The sequence below is a fragment of the Centrocercus urophasianus genome, unplaced genomic scaffold, assembly GCF_019232065.1.
Source record: "Centrocercus urophasianus isolate 14NV4802_14NV808 unplaced genomic scaffold, USGS_Curo_1.0 seq_10, whole genome shotgun sequence".
Classification (NCBI taxonomy): domain Eukaryota; kingdom Metazoa; phylum Chordata; class Aves; order Galliformes; family Phasianidae; genus Centrocercus; species Centrocercus urophasianus.
This window is the reverse complement of record NW_024884142.1, coordinates 41,220,875-41,238,737: the sequence shown is the minus strand read 5'-3', so window position 1 is coordinate 41,238,737 and position 17,863 is coordinate 41,220,875. Positions and strand designations below refer to the sequence as shown.

The 17,863-nt window shown below is 41.3% G+C and overlaps 1 protein-coding gene across 1 annotated transcript; it reads right to left on the bottom strand.

Moving 5' to 3' along the window:
* Positions 1–964: 964 nt before the first annotated feature.
* On the bottom strand, positions 965–16,018 carry NUS1 (NUS1 dehydrodolichyl diphosphate synthase subunit). Its single transcript, XM_042820388.1, has 5 exons — positions 15,646–16,018; positions 7,569–7,691; positions 6,012–6,164; positions 1,849–1,948; positions 965–1,195 (listed from the first exon to the last, which is right to left on the bottom strand). The coding sequence occupies exons 1-5, from the start codon at positions 16,016–16,018 to the stop codon at positions 1,105–1,107; spliced, it is 840 nt and encodes a 279-aa protein (XP_042676322.1). The 3' UTR covers positions 965–1,104.
* Positions 16,019–17,863: the final 1,845 nt, after the last annotated feature.

Below are 17,863 nucleotides of genomic sequence, written 5' to 3'. Positions count from 1 at the left end.
TCAGTATGCAGTGTAACTAGAATAAGACATTCCACTATGAAGACTCCTTAGCTAGTGTTTCTAGCTACGTTCTCAGATTTGAGGTACTTGCTTGTTAGTGCAGCTTTATTTGAACTTCTCATTTGTTGTGAAACACCACTCAAGCTTCTAACTCTCAGCTCAAAATAAATCTAACAGAAGGCTTAAGCACTCCTCTGCTGGGCACACAGACACAACAAGCAAGTGGCAGCAGCTGCAGAAGTTGACCTAGCATGTTTTCAGATTCCCCCCCCCCCCCCCCCCACAGGTGGGCCCAGAGCCTTAGCCAGCTTGTCACTTTAGGTTAGAATTCTATAATTCCAGATGCCTACACTTATTTCCCATAGAAAATGGGCCTGATGATAGAAATATCACTCAAAGCTGTAGGAATATTTTGCTTTTTCACTTTTATTTTTTTTTTTTAAAAAAGCATAGTATGAGCATTAATAAGCATACCATTGATGGTTGGACTGGATTATCTCGTAGGTTTTTTTTCCAACCTTGTTATTTCTGTGATTCATAGTGCCTAATCCACTTACCACAGAAGTTTCCATTCTTCTTTAATAGAACCTTCTCACACTTCTAGAGCTACTGCTGACTTAGCCCTGACAGCTAAGTAGCAGTCTATTAAGCTATTAACAGAACCAATACAGACTTCTAAAATTTAAACATTACATACTAAATACAAGATCAGGTGATTGGTTCTGAAATACTGACCATGAAGAACTAGAAAGAAATAAAGCTGAGGGACATGAACCTTCAAGGGGATAATATTCTAACCTACACTGTCCTGTGGATTTCACACAAGTTCTTGCATGATCTGGTCATAGGACATAAAAGTGAGGACAATTCAGGTGTACAGAGCTTTGCTTGCAATAAATGTCTTATGATAAAGCAAACCTGCAGATTTCCCCTTCCCCACAGATTCTCACACATTCACACAGACTCTTTAGAAAGGTAAGACACTTTATTGAATTTGTTGATAAATTAAGAAAGGACTATGAACCAGACTTATGGGTCACAGGTGGTTGTAAACAGACAAATTCCTTTCCATGGAAAGCACAACTCAGTGTGCTCAGCCCAAAGTCACTTTCCCCACCGTTGCTCACAAGCTGCATAGCGATGGAGGGCAGAGAAAAAGTCTTCATAGCTGATGTTCTGGTGGGAAGGCAAAGAACTGAGAAAGCAAGATAGAAAACGTTAATAAGCTTTTATAAATACCAGTGATTTATATGGCCCAGCAGTCTACTGAAAGCAAGCTATTGTCTTTGCAACATGGTGGAGTTTCTCAATACTGTAGCCCTCATGCAACTCCATAGTAATTAAGTTGCTGTCAGTATTCTGCCATCCTTTCAATGGAAACCTGCCCATTAAGTTACAGAAGGCACTTTCACATTGTGCAATAGTTGGAGAAACAGTTCTGTCCAGACATGTTTTTCAGTGCCCTTATAAATGCTCTCAGACTTAAGAAATACAGCAACTACAGTCAGTTTAATTATTAAAGATGAATGGCAATCTAGAGGCATCATCTAGTTTCCCTGATAGGACAACGTAACAATATAAAGGGCACAGAAAGCTGTAAGGTACTAGAAACCATTTAAGGAACACCAACTGAACTTGGATCAGATCACAGAGAATAAAAAGTAACAGAAGTTTGCTGTTGCCTCACCATGACTGAAGTTGCAACAATGCAGAAGTATGACAGGTTCTTATTTAATAACTCAAACCCTGACATCAAGTTCTGGATATTTTTGTTTAAACATGTTTCCTTTTACAGCTATTTCTGTTAGGTAGGTCACAGAGACTTCACAGGAATTATAAACAACTCACATGATCTCTGTTAGTCTGATGTGCCAGGGAAGGAACCCTAATGTGCTGTCCACAGGACCAAACTTCAAGACTAAATCAGGATCTGGAAATCCACTTGTACCTGTAAGAACAAATTAAATTAGGTTTTGTCAAACTCCCCATAAAATTTGTTTAAGTCTCAAGGCGTCTGCTTTGCAATTGAATGCTTTTAGTTTTCAAATACTTGATAAGGCACTGATGGGAACAGTTAGATTGTTTTAAATAACAGCAAACCGTAACAGTACTGTTAAAAGCTGACTTGTTCTAGCTTTGTCTTGGCAAACTTGATTTTAATAGAGCAGAACATATTACATCCCAACACATACTTACTGTAGTCTCAACTATGGGGATTTACTGTCAAGTACAGTAAAAGAGCCACTACAAAAAAAAACCTCAAGGACATTTCATTAAAAAAAAAAATATATCTTTTTAAGAAGTACTGCCAGATTAATTGCCAGATTGCTCAGAATAGAGCTACACAGACATGTAAAAATTTTTACTACAAAGTTTCAGACAAACTGTTGCAGTTGACATCTTCCTAGTTGAGCAGAAAAAAAAAAAATTGCCTTATTTCTCTTGTTAGTAAGCAGACATGATCCACCCAGGGCACAACTACATGACACAGTTCACTAGGTAGCCACACTCTTCATCATACTGTAAAACCTCAGCCAGTATTGTTCAACTAGTCTAATCTGCACTGTGATGATTTCATTATCTATACCCAGTCCCCGGAACTGGGCATATAAACAGTTGTTCAAGATAGTAAATATCACTCCCCAAAAAGCTGAAGACCAAGTACTACAGTTTATGCACTCGGAATTCTCCCCATTTTAAGAAAAGCTGATTAAGTCTTCAGTAGCTTGCTGTCTTGTTCACCATGAGAGCTCCCTACTGACCTTTCAAGGAAGACAACAGTTAGCAGCCCCTTCTGTACAATTTGTCATACCTGAAATAGTACAGACTAGAACTGACAGGTGGGCAACATGCTTAGAATGAACAGTCTTAGTCCAGCCTTCTCTGCTAACTTCAGCAAATTTATTAAGACAACATGTGGAAAACAGTAGAATACCACAAGGAGACCAAAAAGATAAACTGTTCCTCATGCACTTGTCCAGCTCACCTCGAAAAGCATTTCAGCAGTCATAATCCTACTTTGCTGTAATGCTGCTATGAGCAAAGATTACTCCATGATATTTCCTGTTGCCCTTCCTACTATCCTAACTCCACAACTTTAACGCAAGAGTGCTTGCACTGCGTAATTCTTACCTTTAGCAGATGGCAAAATTCAATGCTGCCTACTGCTCCTAACTTCAGGTGGTTGTTTTTTTTTTTTTTTTTTTTTTTTTTTTTAAAAAAAACATATTAGCTTAAACTTAGAGAACTTAACATCAGGAAGAACAAAACAAAACTAAGGTCTCATATGATTTCTTCCCCTTTATCTCTGTTCAAGAATTGAAGCTGAAGATTTCAAAAAAGTTCATATCCTCCCTCCTCACTGAATCACTGCAACAGTAAATTTTTGTCAGAGACAAATAAGCTATTTTCCTCAGCATTTCCACTAAAGCCACAGTTTAGAGCTTATCTCAAAGAACAGAGAAGTATAAAGCTGAAGCTGCTTATTTATTGGTAAGCTAGTATGTTAGTATGAAACAGCTTTGCAGGGAAGCAGCAAATACTTAGAAGTGGGGATTCTGGTGGAAGTGGACAGCTTTACTCATCAGCTGATTCAGAAGCTGAGTACTCCTCAGCTGGCCAGTTCAGCAGCAGGATCTTCCAACACTGCAATGACTTTTTCAAACAGGAAAAGACCTTCAGAGAGCCCAGTTAATTCTAATATTTCCTTCTGGCTCCTATCTGAAGAAGGAAAATGAACAGTGTGTAGTATTACTGTCAGAACAGCCTATTTAAATACAGTACTGTGCTTTCTACCCTGCATCCAATTTCTCTACCTAAATGCATCAATACCACAGATACTTTGCATGTGGAAACTCCCTCAGAGCAGAAGGAAAGCACTCTTCAAGCACACAAAAAATAGAAGGGCTTGGGAACAGAATCCATGAGGAGGCGAGGAGGCTCAGACACTCAAGGAAAAGAAGTCTCACAACATCTCTCTTAAGTCAGGAGTTTTATGAGGGAAACATGAATGAATCTGTAGAGCTGATATCTACGTAGAGCTTCTCCACACAGATTAACTAGTCCAACTTGAACAGTATTATTACCATACTCATTACTGGAAACAGAGACAGGAAGTGGAGGTATTATTGGATATGGTGCTCAGGGATGTGATTTAGCAGAGGGTTGTTAAGAGTTCAGGTAGTATGGTTAGGTCATGGTTGGACTCAATGATCTTTAAGGTCTTTTCCAACCTGAGTGATTCTATGATCCTATGACTATACCACAGCTGGCACCTACTTTTCTGAAAGAAAGCTTGCTGAGAACAACATACTCAGCCACACTGAGGAAAACCTAGGCTGTAAGAATTCAAGCAAGAATGAAGAATCTAAAATGACACAAGTTAGAACCCCATCACTTTAAAACCAGACTTCAATAAGCACATTCTACATGAGGAAGTTATAAAAAACTATATTACCATGTACTTAAATCAGCATGCAATAAGTCAGCAGCTCACAGAAATCTCCTGAATAAAATAGCAATAATCCTGGGGCTTTAAGTACTGTTCTCCAGAATTTCTTCTGGATTTAAAATCAGCAACTCAGGCATTTCTGTTCAATACTTTGCAACTGAGCAAACACTGAAACTAAACATGACAACTAAAATGAGTAGTTTTGTGAACTAAGTCAGTTATGGAAGACTAATTCTTCCAACTGTCCTAAGACATTAAAAACAAACAGATTAGTAAGCAGGACTCATTATAGATATTATCTTCAGTTACACAATACTTCAGTTACATTAACTTCAGTTATATTGAGTTATATTAACTTCAGTTACACAATACGTTTTGAAAGTTTACAATTTTAACAGACTAAAAAAATCCAGATTTTTTTGTGCTCAGCTATCATGCATTACTTGAACAATAGACACATGCAAGGATAGTAGATCAGGAACAAGTGTTTGATGAACTCTACTTCAGCATAAATGGCCAGAATATGTATAATGGTATCATTGGCACCAGTTCTTCAAGAATGAGAAATTGATCTACAGAAGCAATTACCCACTTTCTTAAATTTCCTTCGGGCATAACAGGCTAGACATCTAAGTTGCTTCCTCAGGGGTCATACTAAATAACCATTTAATAACTCCACTACTGTAAGATAAGATGCCACATGCTTCAAAAGTGAAAATTTACTTGGGATTAAGACTAAAGGGTCTGAACTCCCATTGCACTGCAGTGGATCCATTCTGCAACTCAGCTGATCACTTGTTTAGGGGATGAGGGAGGGAAGAGGAAAATCTCTCTAGACTCCAATTAATGAAAGCCACACTGTAACAGTGTACCAGGCACACAGCTTGCCTGCAGAAAACTAAGTTGAACTGCGCTAACTGAAACCTGAACCCAGTTGTACTTCATATGCACTGATCATCTAGAGAAGTTGAGCAAGTACTTCAGCTCCTTTTCACAATGCTGTTTCCCCCTCATAGGGCATGGAGTCAGCCCCACCCTTTTCACACCTATTGCAAGTAGCCATGCAACTTCAGTGCAGAGAGTCAGTAATCTCATGAATTAGTATGAATTAGTAATGGAGATAACTGACACGGGTTACACAGCAGCAAAGGATCAGCAAGTACCCTATTATTTGCATTCAACTCAGAGCCAACAGTTAGGCAGTTTTAATTCCTGTAACTAAACCTGTGAAGACTCACCACTCATACCTAGGCTTGCAGCATGCTAGCTTGCAAGAAGTTCACCTTACTTGTAAGTCTAGTTTCAGCTTATCTCAGAAATACTTTTTTTCCACAAAGCTTGTGAGTTCTGTAAAAATGAGACTCTCCAACTAGAGTTTCCTTTGGAGCTTTTTCTTTAAAGAGATCTAAGCAGCAAAACAGCAAGAGTTTTGAGCGTGTTTGATGGCACTCAGCATAACTTATTCTGATATGCTACATACATGTTGTAAGTATATAAGAAGTGAAATTAGTTATCAATTGTGTAATGTTTCCCTTCTCCCGAGGGACCATATAATACTTACTACTTAACAAGTTGTCTAACACATTCACATCCAGGTCTGTATATGTTCTTTGCTGTTGTGCTACCAACTGACAAAAGTTCTCAGCAGCTTTTACTATGTCTGCTTTTCCATCTTCTGGAGACAGCACCTTCAATGTAGATTGGCAATTTAAAACTGAAAGTACAAAACATAGTTTAGAAGTAACAGAAATAGTTTTAAATGTGCTTTAAGTATTCATAGGGTATGACAAAAAAAAATACATGATTTCACATATGGTACAACTAATCCTACGTATATATCACTCAGCTGTTAAAGAAGTTGTAAGAAGCAGCTTCTGGGTTTGCTATTGCTAAAAACCAAGCCTAAAGCAACTATTTTGAAGAGGGAGGCCTGTGAGGAATGGCTTAATAAGAGTCAATCTTCAAATGCAAATTGTTCCAGAGAAATTTGTATAGGTTCTAATGCAGTCATGAAAAGCACTAAGAACTGGGTACTGAATTACTGATCTGGGTGCAGCAACCAATGTAGAAAGACCTAATTCTTAATCCTTTACAAGAAGGTACTTTAACTACTTTGAACATTCATTTGACAATAGGATTAAGCTACAACTCTCCCCAAATATGGTTACAGAATTTCCACAGCACTCCAAAAGTGATGCTGCAACACTGATCTAAGATTACTGAATACAGAGAAGGTAGGAACTATGTAACACTATCAGAATTTGTCCACTGAACTGTAATTGTTGTAAAATAGCCTCTTAAATCACAGGCATAATCTCATGGATGCCAATGCTATTGTGAGGCAGGATAAAGTACCTAAGAGGTAAACTTAACAAGGAAGCTAAAGGCTACAAATAACTGGTGTATTAAACCCAGGTTGAAGTAACTGGGTTAACTACAAAGCAGACTAATATTAAAATACACAACTTATGTCAGTAATGAATCTAACTGCTTACAATTTTATTTTGTGTTCTTTTGAAGACACATCAGAACAGCCACACTCAATCTATGAAAGGCCACCACAAAAAAAAAACCTGAGAATATTTGATCCATTTTTAATACAGAGAAACAGTCTTTAAACTGACATACCAATACTGACAGATTAGTATTCTGTATCTTCTTTGCATTCTTTGTTACACATTAACATGATAACCAAAAGTTCTGCTCTTTCAACTCTGAGGTAAAGTATAAGTTCGCAGAAGAATTGAATGCACCACCAACATAATATCAGTTCCCTTCCTTTTTCAAGTCTCTCAGCAAAACAATTTCACTCAAGCAGTGGAAAGCTGAGCTACACTGATGCATTAAAGGGGTCACTGGCACAAGAGTTTTGCTAACAGACTGGACTACCCAGTAATGATGCCTAGGCACAGGGAAGAACAAGACCTCACTATGAGTTATAAGCAAAATGATATTGAAAGCTTAATACTAACAGAGGAATGTTGTATGTGTTCTGATAATCAGGTGTTAATGAAGGAAAAGGTCATAATACATACAAATGTGTTTAAGTAAAAGCAGAATTATGATCTGTATACAACTAAAGTCATACTAGTCTCTGTCCACTCTCAATTCACCTTACCTTGATCAGCTTTGTCTTGATTAGCAAATTCCACTGTATATTTGGAGCAGTCTAATCCTAAGAGTTCTTGCTCCTGTTTTAAAATTTCGTCCATCAGTCTTGAATTATTCCTCTTGAAAATACCTTAAAAAAGAGTTAGATGTCAGTTGTATACTACAGAGTGCTATAAAAATAAATCTGACACCGCGTTGGGGGAAGAAAATCAAGTGGTCAGTACTGGCTTCAAACTGGAATGTGCAAGTATGATAAGAATCAAAAGCAAATGCTACTGCACATGACTAACTCCAGTGACCTTGCAAAAGCATATACAGGGAGACAACTCTCACATGCTTCTGTTCCTCTTTTACACAGCCTAGTTCAAATAGCAATTCACAGCTGCATAAGAGATGGCTACAGAATCACTTTGCTGTCTTCAGCATGCTGAGCAACAGTTTGAGACAGCAATATCCTAACTGCACAGGACCATCATGTCACTGTAACACCTAGTTTCCTTTCTGCCCCACACTGCTGTAGATTTGCTGCTGACGTCTGCTTTCACTTACTACATACACACTAGTAAAGTTATCTAACAAATGTAACAAAACAATTCACCATGAACTGAGCCAGAAGACGACTAAATCAGTGCATCAGGTCAACTGTCCACTCATGCAATTGCCAATGTCAAAGATTTCCTAATAAGAGTATTTCACAAGCTATATCATGCAATAAATTGATACAGTTCTCAGTCTTTTCATACTTGCATGCTTATCATTGGCACATTTTGAGTTCAGGAGTCTACAAAAACTTGGTTGAGCAAACATGCTGGGATTGCTGTTGTAAAATTCTAGCTTTTAGTTACACTACACTATTTCTAATCAAAAACTACAGTAAAATTAAGCATTAAAGCCTAAATATTTACTTTACAATGAAAAAGTACAGATGCACATATTTACATAGGAACTGATACAGCTTTTATCATTTGGATTCAGGGGTTGCTACCAAGAGCTTAAGTTTCACTCAGAGATCTTATGGCAAGGACTTCTGCAAACCAGTCTAAAAACTGTCCACACAATCAGCTCGCCACTCAAGAAATACTGAACTTGCATACAACTTCCAGTCATTCAATTTATCACCTCAGCCTGATTCTAGGTTTAGAAACTGCTACATATACACCAGTTTCCACATCAGTAGTAGTCTGAATAAACATAGATTATTAGGTTAGGATCATAATACATTAGTGTGTTTTCCCCACCCCTACATGAAAACATGCAATGCATTTACTATACTAGCAGTTATGTTTTATATAGACTTTAATAAGTCTATGTCTTAACAGGTAATAAATCCATCAGTTTTTCTTCTCATCCTGAATATCTCCTGCAAAAAAAAATAACTTTCATTACATACATTAATGATACTTATAATTGATCTCACATTGACAGATGAACAAATATCAGTAAGGCAGAAAGCATGATAGACAGAAGCATTAGAAAACTTAAACCACAAGTATTTCGCTTCTACTCTCGTTTAGCTCACTTGCCTTATACAGCTGTTCAGAACTGGATCCTGTTTCATTCCTGTAACAGCAGTGTAACAAACTAAGCCACAGTAGTTGTATTGTGCATTTCTAGCCCAACTTTCTGAGAAAGACCTCCAAATCACAATTCCAACTGATCCATTATCCTTGATGCACCTGCATTTCTCCTGCAGAGATGATCCTGAAGCTCATCAGAGGGTAGCTGAATGCTTTTTTAAGTGAGGTATTTAAGAACTTGTCCCTGAGCAATGTTTCTCACTGAATGCACAAGAGACTTGTCCTTACCACTGCTTTGTATAGCAGAAAGACACATGGACCAAACACTCATTTGACTTGAAGAAATCATTTTATATGGCTGTGGCTTAGACATGCGCCACTCTTCCCTTAAAAGATCTCAAATATCAGATTGTCTACAAGGTGCAGTTTTATAGTTTATTTGAAAATACATTCAAGCTAGCTCTGAAAATGCTGTTTGCTGTTAAGCAAGGAAGAATGCAGCATTCCTGTTCCTGATGCAGTGAAAATTTCACATTTGTGTTCTACTATTACTTTGTTTCTAAAAGCAAACTCATAAAAATGCGTATTTCAAGGATTGTACACACTTAAGCATCACCATTCCAAAAGCCATGGAGTATAAAACCTTTGTTTATTAAAAAAAAATACACCAGAGAACCTGTTATCTATTTCTAGGTATCTCTCTTCTTTTCACAACACAAGCTGCAAGTACACCACTGATAATTAGTTCCCAGCAACACTACAACTGAGGCAAACCAGAGCAGTCAGCTTTCTGCATTAGTCCTCCATTACATGATTCTTTATTTCATACCTTTTGCTCTGCTTTGGAATAGTTACAAGCCTTGCCCATTTGTAGTTAATTGAGGTGTTGCAGAACTTAAAGGTTAGAGACTGACAATGCAGCATGTAAGCAGAAGTCTGCAGGTGTACAAGAAACTTGATAAATCAGTTCAAACAAGTCAAATCATAGAAACCACTGTCATACAGAACACCAGGTGGTGTCAGCCACTCATCTGTCAGGCCAGACTGCCAAAACCAACACCTGCCCATGGACTGGTAGCATCTTACAGTTCAATGTTCTCATTTGCCCTGCTATTTAAACCATGACAGAAGAAAGCAATCACAGGAGAAAAACTGTCTCTTCCTTACAAGAGAAAACCTCACCAAACCTAAGCCTATGAAAGAACACATTTCCATAGCATTCCAGTCATTTGCTTTCTCAACTCTTTCAGTGCCAGCTCACTCAGAACAGGCTTGTTGCAACTATAACCAGCTTGAGAAATATCAACTCATAACTCAGTTCATAAAACATACATTCAATAAACTGTTTTAACACATGAAAACCTGCATCCTTATGTTGGATCACATTGGCTGCAGTTTAAAGTCAGTCACTGAGGTTGAAAAGTCCTACAAGATCATCCAGTCCTACTGTTCACCTACCACTAATATTTCTGCACTAATCATTTCCTTTAGTACAACATCTAGATGTCTCTTGAACACCTCCAGACACAGTGACTCCACAGCCTCCCTAAGCTACTTGTTTGAGCACCCAACAACTCGTTGAGAGAACAAGTTTGTCCTGATGTCCAACTTGAATCTCAATGGCACAACTTCAGGCCATTCCCTCTAGTCCTATCGCTAGTTATACAGAAAAAGCAGCCAATTCCCAACTCACCACAACATGCTTTCAACTAGTTGTAGAGTGCAATAAGGTCACCCCTGAGCCTCCTCTTCTACACAGGAAACAATTCCAGTTCCCTCAGACACTCCTCAGACTTATGCTCCAGACCCTTCACAGCTTCATTGCCCTTCTCTGGACAAGCTCCAGGGTCTCCATATCTGTCTTATAGAATCACAGAATCACCAAGGTTGGAAAAGACCTAAAAGATCACCCAGTCCAACCGCTCACCTATTCCCAATAGCTCCCACTAAACCATGTCCCTCAACACAACATCCAGTCTTTCCTTGAACACCCCCAGGGTCGGTGACTCCACCACCTCCCTGGGCAGTCCGTTCCAGTGCCTGACCACCCTTCCTGAAAAGTAATACTTCCTCATGTCCAGCCTGAATCTCCCCTGCCGTAGCTTGAAGCCATTCCCCCTGGTCCTATCACTAATGACACGAGAGAAGAGGCCGACCCCCAGCTCACCACAACCTCCCTTCAGGAAGTTATAGAGAGCAATGAGGTCTCCCCTGAGCCTCCTCTTCTCCAGGCTGAACATTCCCAGCTCCTTCAGCCTCTCCTCATATGGCCTGTGTTCCAGACCCCTCACCAACTTTGTTGCCCTCCTTTGAACACGTTCCAGGGCCTCAATGTCTTTCTTGCAGTGAGGGGCCCAAAACTGGACATGTTAAAGTTGAACTTAAAGTAAGGTTTGTGTTGCATTGTACCTTACAGGACACTGAGCACAAGAAAACGACATATATTCCAGAAGTCCTGAAAAATATATAAACAAAGTTTGAAAACAGCTGAAGTCACTTAAATTTCATTCTAGCTCTAACTAGAGCTCTAACTTTAGCTAGTTAGAGCTACTGAAGCTACAGCTAGCAAACAGAAAGAATTCAGAATCAGAATTCAGTGACCACTCCTCCCACAGCTCCTGTTCTAGTACAGAACATCCCTGCACGAATTCACTAGTAATCAAGAGAAAAAGCACTGCTACTTCCATACTACCTATAAGTATGTATAGACTGGCTTTAGACCACATTAAACACGCAGTCTAGAGACTCTACCTAATGAACTCCAGAACAGCTGACGAATGCCAAGTTTCATAGAATTAGAAAACCCATAGCAGATTCAGTGTGACACAAATGCACTCCAGTAACACAAAGCCACAACATACTTAACTCCCTTTTCATGAAAGTATGCCAAATATTCAGTTTTGTAAGTTAATCAGACCAACTAAACTACCAAATAATCCAGAAGAGCCTAAAAGCCTAGCCTGCAGCTCATTAAATGATTTCTTTTTATTATTACTGTACCTTATTATTTCAAAGAATTTCTTAAAGAGAAATTGCCTAGAAGTAAAACAGCTCCCCAGAAAGCTAAACCCAGGATAGAAAAACTCAAGTCCAACAAAGCACTACTCGAGGCTTTTAACAACACTCCAACCAGAAGCATCTCTTCAGGAACCCAAAGCATTCAGATGCCAAGAGACTGCAAGCCTCCTGAAATTGCTCTATCCTTGTCCCACACCACTTCAGGAAAGCTTCACTATGAACAGAAGTAACACTCAATGTCCTATGACTAGCAAAATAACAAAACAAGTTCAAAACATTTAACAGTGGTGAAAGGCAGTTGCAGCTGTAATCTTCAAGTGTGAGAAGGCTGAGTTATTTCCTCTGAGATAACATCTCTACTAGCACAGCTTGGCTGTTACCAATGAATACAATTGGAAAGCCATAAGCCTACAAAAAACAAATCCTTGAGCAAAGCCTATATTTAAATAAACTTAAATTAAATAACTCAGGCACACAAGCACACCATAAACCTCATTAGACTTTTGCTGCATATTTGGAAAATATTTCGATATGTGGGAGAAAGAAAAAGGCCCCTAACCACCAGACACCACAAGAATGCCACTATAGCCCCAGATTGGGAAAGACACCTGAGTACTGCAAGTCATATCACACCATGTTTATTACAGTACAAGACAGTTACTTATCTTGAAGTCTTCCTACATTATGTACTCTTACTTCAACCTTTTAGATTACTGACCTTCAGATTCAGAGAAGATAGTCAAGTACCTGATGAGGTTCTACAGTTATTGTTCAATGTATTCATAAACATACTGAGTTTTCTTGTAATTGCCCATGAGAACATCTAACTTCAGCCAAGTTGCCTTCAGAGTTACTAGTGCAGTTGTTACATTATGCCTGGATCAGCTGGGGTGGTTACTCATTTTGAAGAGCTAAGAATACAGAACCAATCTTCCCTTCAATTAGCTTATGAAAACCTCAGAATTTCACTACTATAAAAAAAAAAAAAAAAAAAAGCTTATATGGTACTTCCTCTTGGAAGAATGTCACATTTCTCCCTTTTTCCTGTAGACAGCCCAATTAAGGTCACATTTTAACATTCTACAGGAAACTGAAGTAGACATTTCCTTCCAGAAAACACAAGCGTGGAAGAGCATTTCTGTAACCAAAGTCTTCTGTTTTAATGAGCAGAATCTCACTGTCACACAAAAGTAGTGAAAGAAGAGGAATCCAAGCGTACTCCACTACCTCCAGTGAAGAAGAAATCACCTTTTTTCCTTTTCCACCAGAGCCAGTAGCAGCATTGACAACACATTTTCGCTAAGTCAATAGCAAGTACAACTGTATGAGCACAGGATCTCACTGAAGCAGATCAGCATACCAGAAGTAACCCTTACCTACTATAATAACAAGCAAAGCATAATTAAAGTTCACCCTCTGCTACTGATAACAGGAAGTTGTACATGTCTTTTTTTACCTTCACTTACTAATACTCTGCTGAGGGTTCCAGACACGACTATGGTTCAGAACTGCATTTAGCAATAAGACTGCAGGGTACTACAATGTCCTATGCAGCTACAGGCCTATTTGGAAGTGCTCTGTGCTCAATCCAGATACAGTAAGGAGCTCAGCGCCAAGAGAAAGGTAATGTATCTGCTACTTCCAGAAATGTGTACTCAAGCCATTTGAATGACTAGTTGCTCAGAACTCAATGACATCAACTTAAAAGGCTCTGTGCAGAAAGCAGACATGGCTGGTATCCCAGAAAATGCACTGAATATCTGTAAAGAACATGGATGTATAACAGCAGGTTTGTCTCAAAGTATGAAATCTGGCAATAGCTAATGATTTAAACCACATAGTTGCTGTGGGTTAAGGCTTGCCTTCATCAGTTATGTGCCAATAAATCAGAATTCAAGCTGATAATTAAACTGGTATATTCTGATATCTAAGCACTAATAAAATTAACTACGGATAAAACATTTCTTCATTTTAAAGTCATGATATCATTGCTCTATTTTCAAGCTTAAGGGTATTAAAGCTTATCAGCACACAACTTTGACTATTATTTCCATATATTAGTTATGCTCATACTGATCTCCACTCAAAATAGTTTTTCTGAGCAGCTGACAATCATTCTGCAAGGTTACTTCATCTACACCACTCCTCAGAGGACAGCCACATCATTTCTGTTTATCACGTGCACAGCCTTGTACCAGTCAGCCCCAGGTCTGACTGGATCCCAGCATGTGTTCCAGAGAAGCAGAAGTAACTCTGCTATTAGTGGAAACAGACAAGCTGAATGCTGGTTTCACCCTTACAGACAGGACCAGTGACAGTATCTATGCTTGCCTACCCCTCCTCAGTGAGGTTCACCCTGCAACCATTCAAATATGAAAATCCATAGCAACAAGAAATATAGCTTTCAAATGGATCTGTTCCTCAGTTCAGGTAAATATTTTTGCAGTACAATGCAGAGATCTAAAAAGAAATTAAACATAAGTACACAAAATTGGAGAACATAGCAGACAATTTGCTTGAGGACTGACAGAAAATACAAGGACTATACAATCAAGTTCTCCTCTTCAGGCCACAAGGGAAACTTTTGTGTAGCACCAATGCTTGCTCTGTAGCATTTCATCTGGCTGCATTCTTTTGCAACTGAGAGCAAAACCATCAACACACTAATGACTTTCCAGTAGGCAGTGTATCCTCAAAGCGTTGTGCAAATATTTAGAAGACTCTTCAACCTCCAAAGGAGGAAGTATTCTCCCACTGAAACACAGCATAACAAAGTTCTGCAACAGCTGTACACAGGTCAATTTAAACTGATACGGGACTGGTGCTAAGCACAGTTTCTTAGAAAGACCTTACAAGATTTTGCAAAAGTCTGGGTCTTGCATTATCTATGAGGGACCAGAAATGCAACAACAACATCAATGGCAGTAGTTCTAAAAACCACACATACCCATGATAAATGTAAGGCCACCACAGCTCTAAGTTCCATATCTTTGACCACATCAGATGCTACCTACTCTGGTAGAAGGCACTACTGAGCTTTTCTTGAAAGACCACCAGAAGACACATAGTGCAGACAACACCCCTAATCACTCACAGATCTACAGAGCTAATCCAGTCTGCATAACATCTCGACAGCCCTCAGAAGAGATTCGAAACAGCAGCTGAACCTTAGCCTTCCCTAGTATCTCTGAGAGGCATTATAAGCACTGCCAGACCAGCAGCAGGAAGCTTCGTCCTTAGAGAGGGCAGCAGCACAGCACGCAGCACACCTTGGATGTGATTAGCCCTCCCCAGCTGCTGGCTCCCGCAGTCTCAGAGATTATCCATCAGCTGAGATTATCGCACGTAGTTGGCTTCGCCTCCTCAACAGGAAAGCACTGAATGATACAGAACGGTTCGTAGCAAAGGGACCTCAGAGCGCATCCAACCCCAATCCCCGCCGTGGGCAGGCCAGCCCGCCCCCCCACCCCTGCCCCCGGGCCCCTCCAACCCCCCCTTCTTCCCCCTTCCCCCCCCCCCCCCCATAACGGGTGCACTCCCGCCACTCACCATTGTGGTCGTAGACGCTGACGTAGGAGATGCCCACCGCCATGCACCACACCACCAGGCTGGCCATGTCCGCGTAGCTCAGCTCCTCCTCGGTCACCACCAGCGCCACGTGCAGCGGCAGCTTCTGGCGGACCCGCCCGTCCGCGCGGCCCCTGGCTCGAACCCCGGGCCGCCTCCTAGCGGGCCGCCGGCCCCCGCGGGCCGCGCCGGGGAAGGCGAGGGCGCGGGCGGCGGGGCCCAGCAAGGCGCAGGATGCAGCGGCGCGGCGCCGGAGCCAGGCGCGGGGCGCGGCCAGCAGCGCGCGCTGCAGACAGAGCAACGCGCGCAGCAGGGCGTGCAGCGCGCGCCACGCCAGGCCCCCCACCGCGCTCATGGGGAGCGCTCCGCGCACGGCCCGCGACGGCCGCCTTCAGCCGCAGCGTGCCGCACGCCGCGCCATCGCTTCGCGCGCCTCACAGAGTCCGCGTCTCTCGCCCGGCGCCTGCCGCCCGCACCGCCATCTTTCTGCCGCCCCGCCTGATCTTTCACCTCTCACCCAGCCACATGCGCGGCGCCCGTTGGCTGCCCGGCGAGCTGACGCCACTTCCGCCCACGGCGAGCGAATGACGTGGCCGTAAGGGAACAGGCCGGGAGGGGTGCGGAGGGACGGGGAGGGACAGGGAGGGGCGCGGCGGGCTGGGGTTACGCCTCACTGGCGGCGTAGGGGCGTGGCGGGGTCAGGGCGGCGTTACTCTGCTGTGCTTCACCCGTCTGGGACGTGCGGCGTGTCTCGTTCTGCCCCTACGCCTTCGTCGTGTGAGCAGTGGCCGCTTTGGCTGCCCCCAGTAGGAGGGCCATGTTCGGGTCTGCAGGGGCAGCCTCGTTCTAGTCACAGAGTCACAGAATCACCAAGGTTGAAAAAGACCTAAAAGGTCATCCAGTCCAACCATCCACCTGTCACCAACAGCTCTCACTAAACCATGTCCCTTGACACGAAATCCAAACGTTCCTTGAACACCTCCAGGGTCGGTGACTCCACCACCTCCCTGGGCAGCCCATTCCAGTGCCTGACCACTCTTTCAGAGAAGTAGTATTTCCTAAAGTCCAGATTAGATATCCCCTGGCTTAGCTTGAAGCCATTCCCTCTAGTTCTACCACTAGTTACACGAGAGTCGAGGCCAACTCCCAGCTCAGTGTAACCTCCCTTCAGGCAGTTACAGAGAGCAATAAGGTCTGCCCTGAGCCTCCTCTTCTCCAGACTGAACAATCCCAGCTCCTTCAGTTGTTCCTCATAAGGTCTGTGCTCCAGACTCCTCACCAGCTTTGTTGCCGTTCTTTGAACCCGTGAGTAGTGTAGTGTGGTGCCTCTATCTGGCTGAGATAGAGGAGAGGTTTTATGTCTCGGCTTGTAGCTGTGCATAGCCAATAAAGTGCAGATTCCCATTCCCGTGCAAGAGCCTTCCAGCTTTGTGTGCAAATGAAGTGCTGAAGTGACAAGGGAGAGTGTGCCATCATTATAGAACTAAATGAAAAGTACTGTAGTGTGAAGATAGCTTCTCTTATCAAGAAAACCTTTCTCAAACCATTATTAGCCATAAAAACAACGCATTCAAACTGCTAGGAAGCTTGTGCTGTTCCATAAACATCTAAATCTTTATCTACCAACAATTGTAGCTGATGACATGATCAAAAGTTAAAATGTAAAGAAAAAATAATGTCAGCCTCTCTAACTTACACTGCTTAGTGTGTTAAGAAACACAAGTGCCAATGGATTCTGCAGAGGTGCTGTGGTCCCACAGCTGCGCTCTGACACCCGACAAAACAGGCGCAATGAATGTGAGTGATTATTCAGTTACGGAATGCCAACAGAAGATAAAGAATAATAGAAACTGTTTGCTTTGAAAAGTAATTTGCTGGTGTGCTTAGTCCTCACTTATCAGCTGAGATTTATGAACTGTCAGGAAGCCCCTTAGATTACTGTTTGTAATTCTCTGGTTTTAGTGGTCTGGGTATTCCAATTTTGTTTAATTTTCAAGCGCTTTGAGAACTGCCTGATAAAATTTGCACATATATCAGATTTGATGCATACACCATGAAGCCCTTTTGTGTAGCAAAAGTCTAGAAGGTTCCCACCAGTAAAAGGGGCACTTGTAGTGTGCAAGTCGTTTCCAACCTTGTGATTCTATGATTATATGATTTTATAAAATTGTCAGGCAAATATTTCTGGAAAACTGAAATT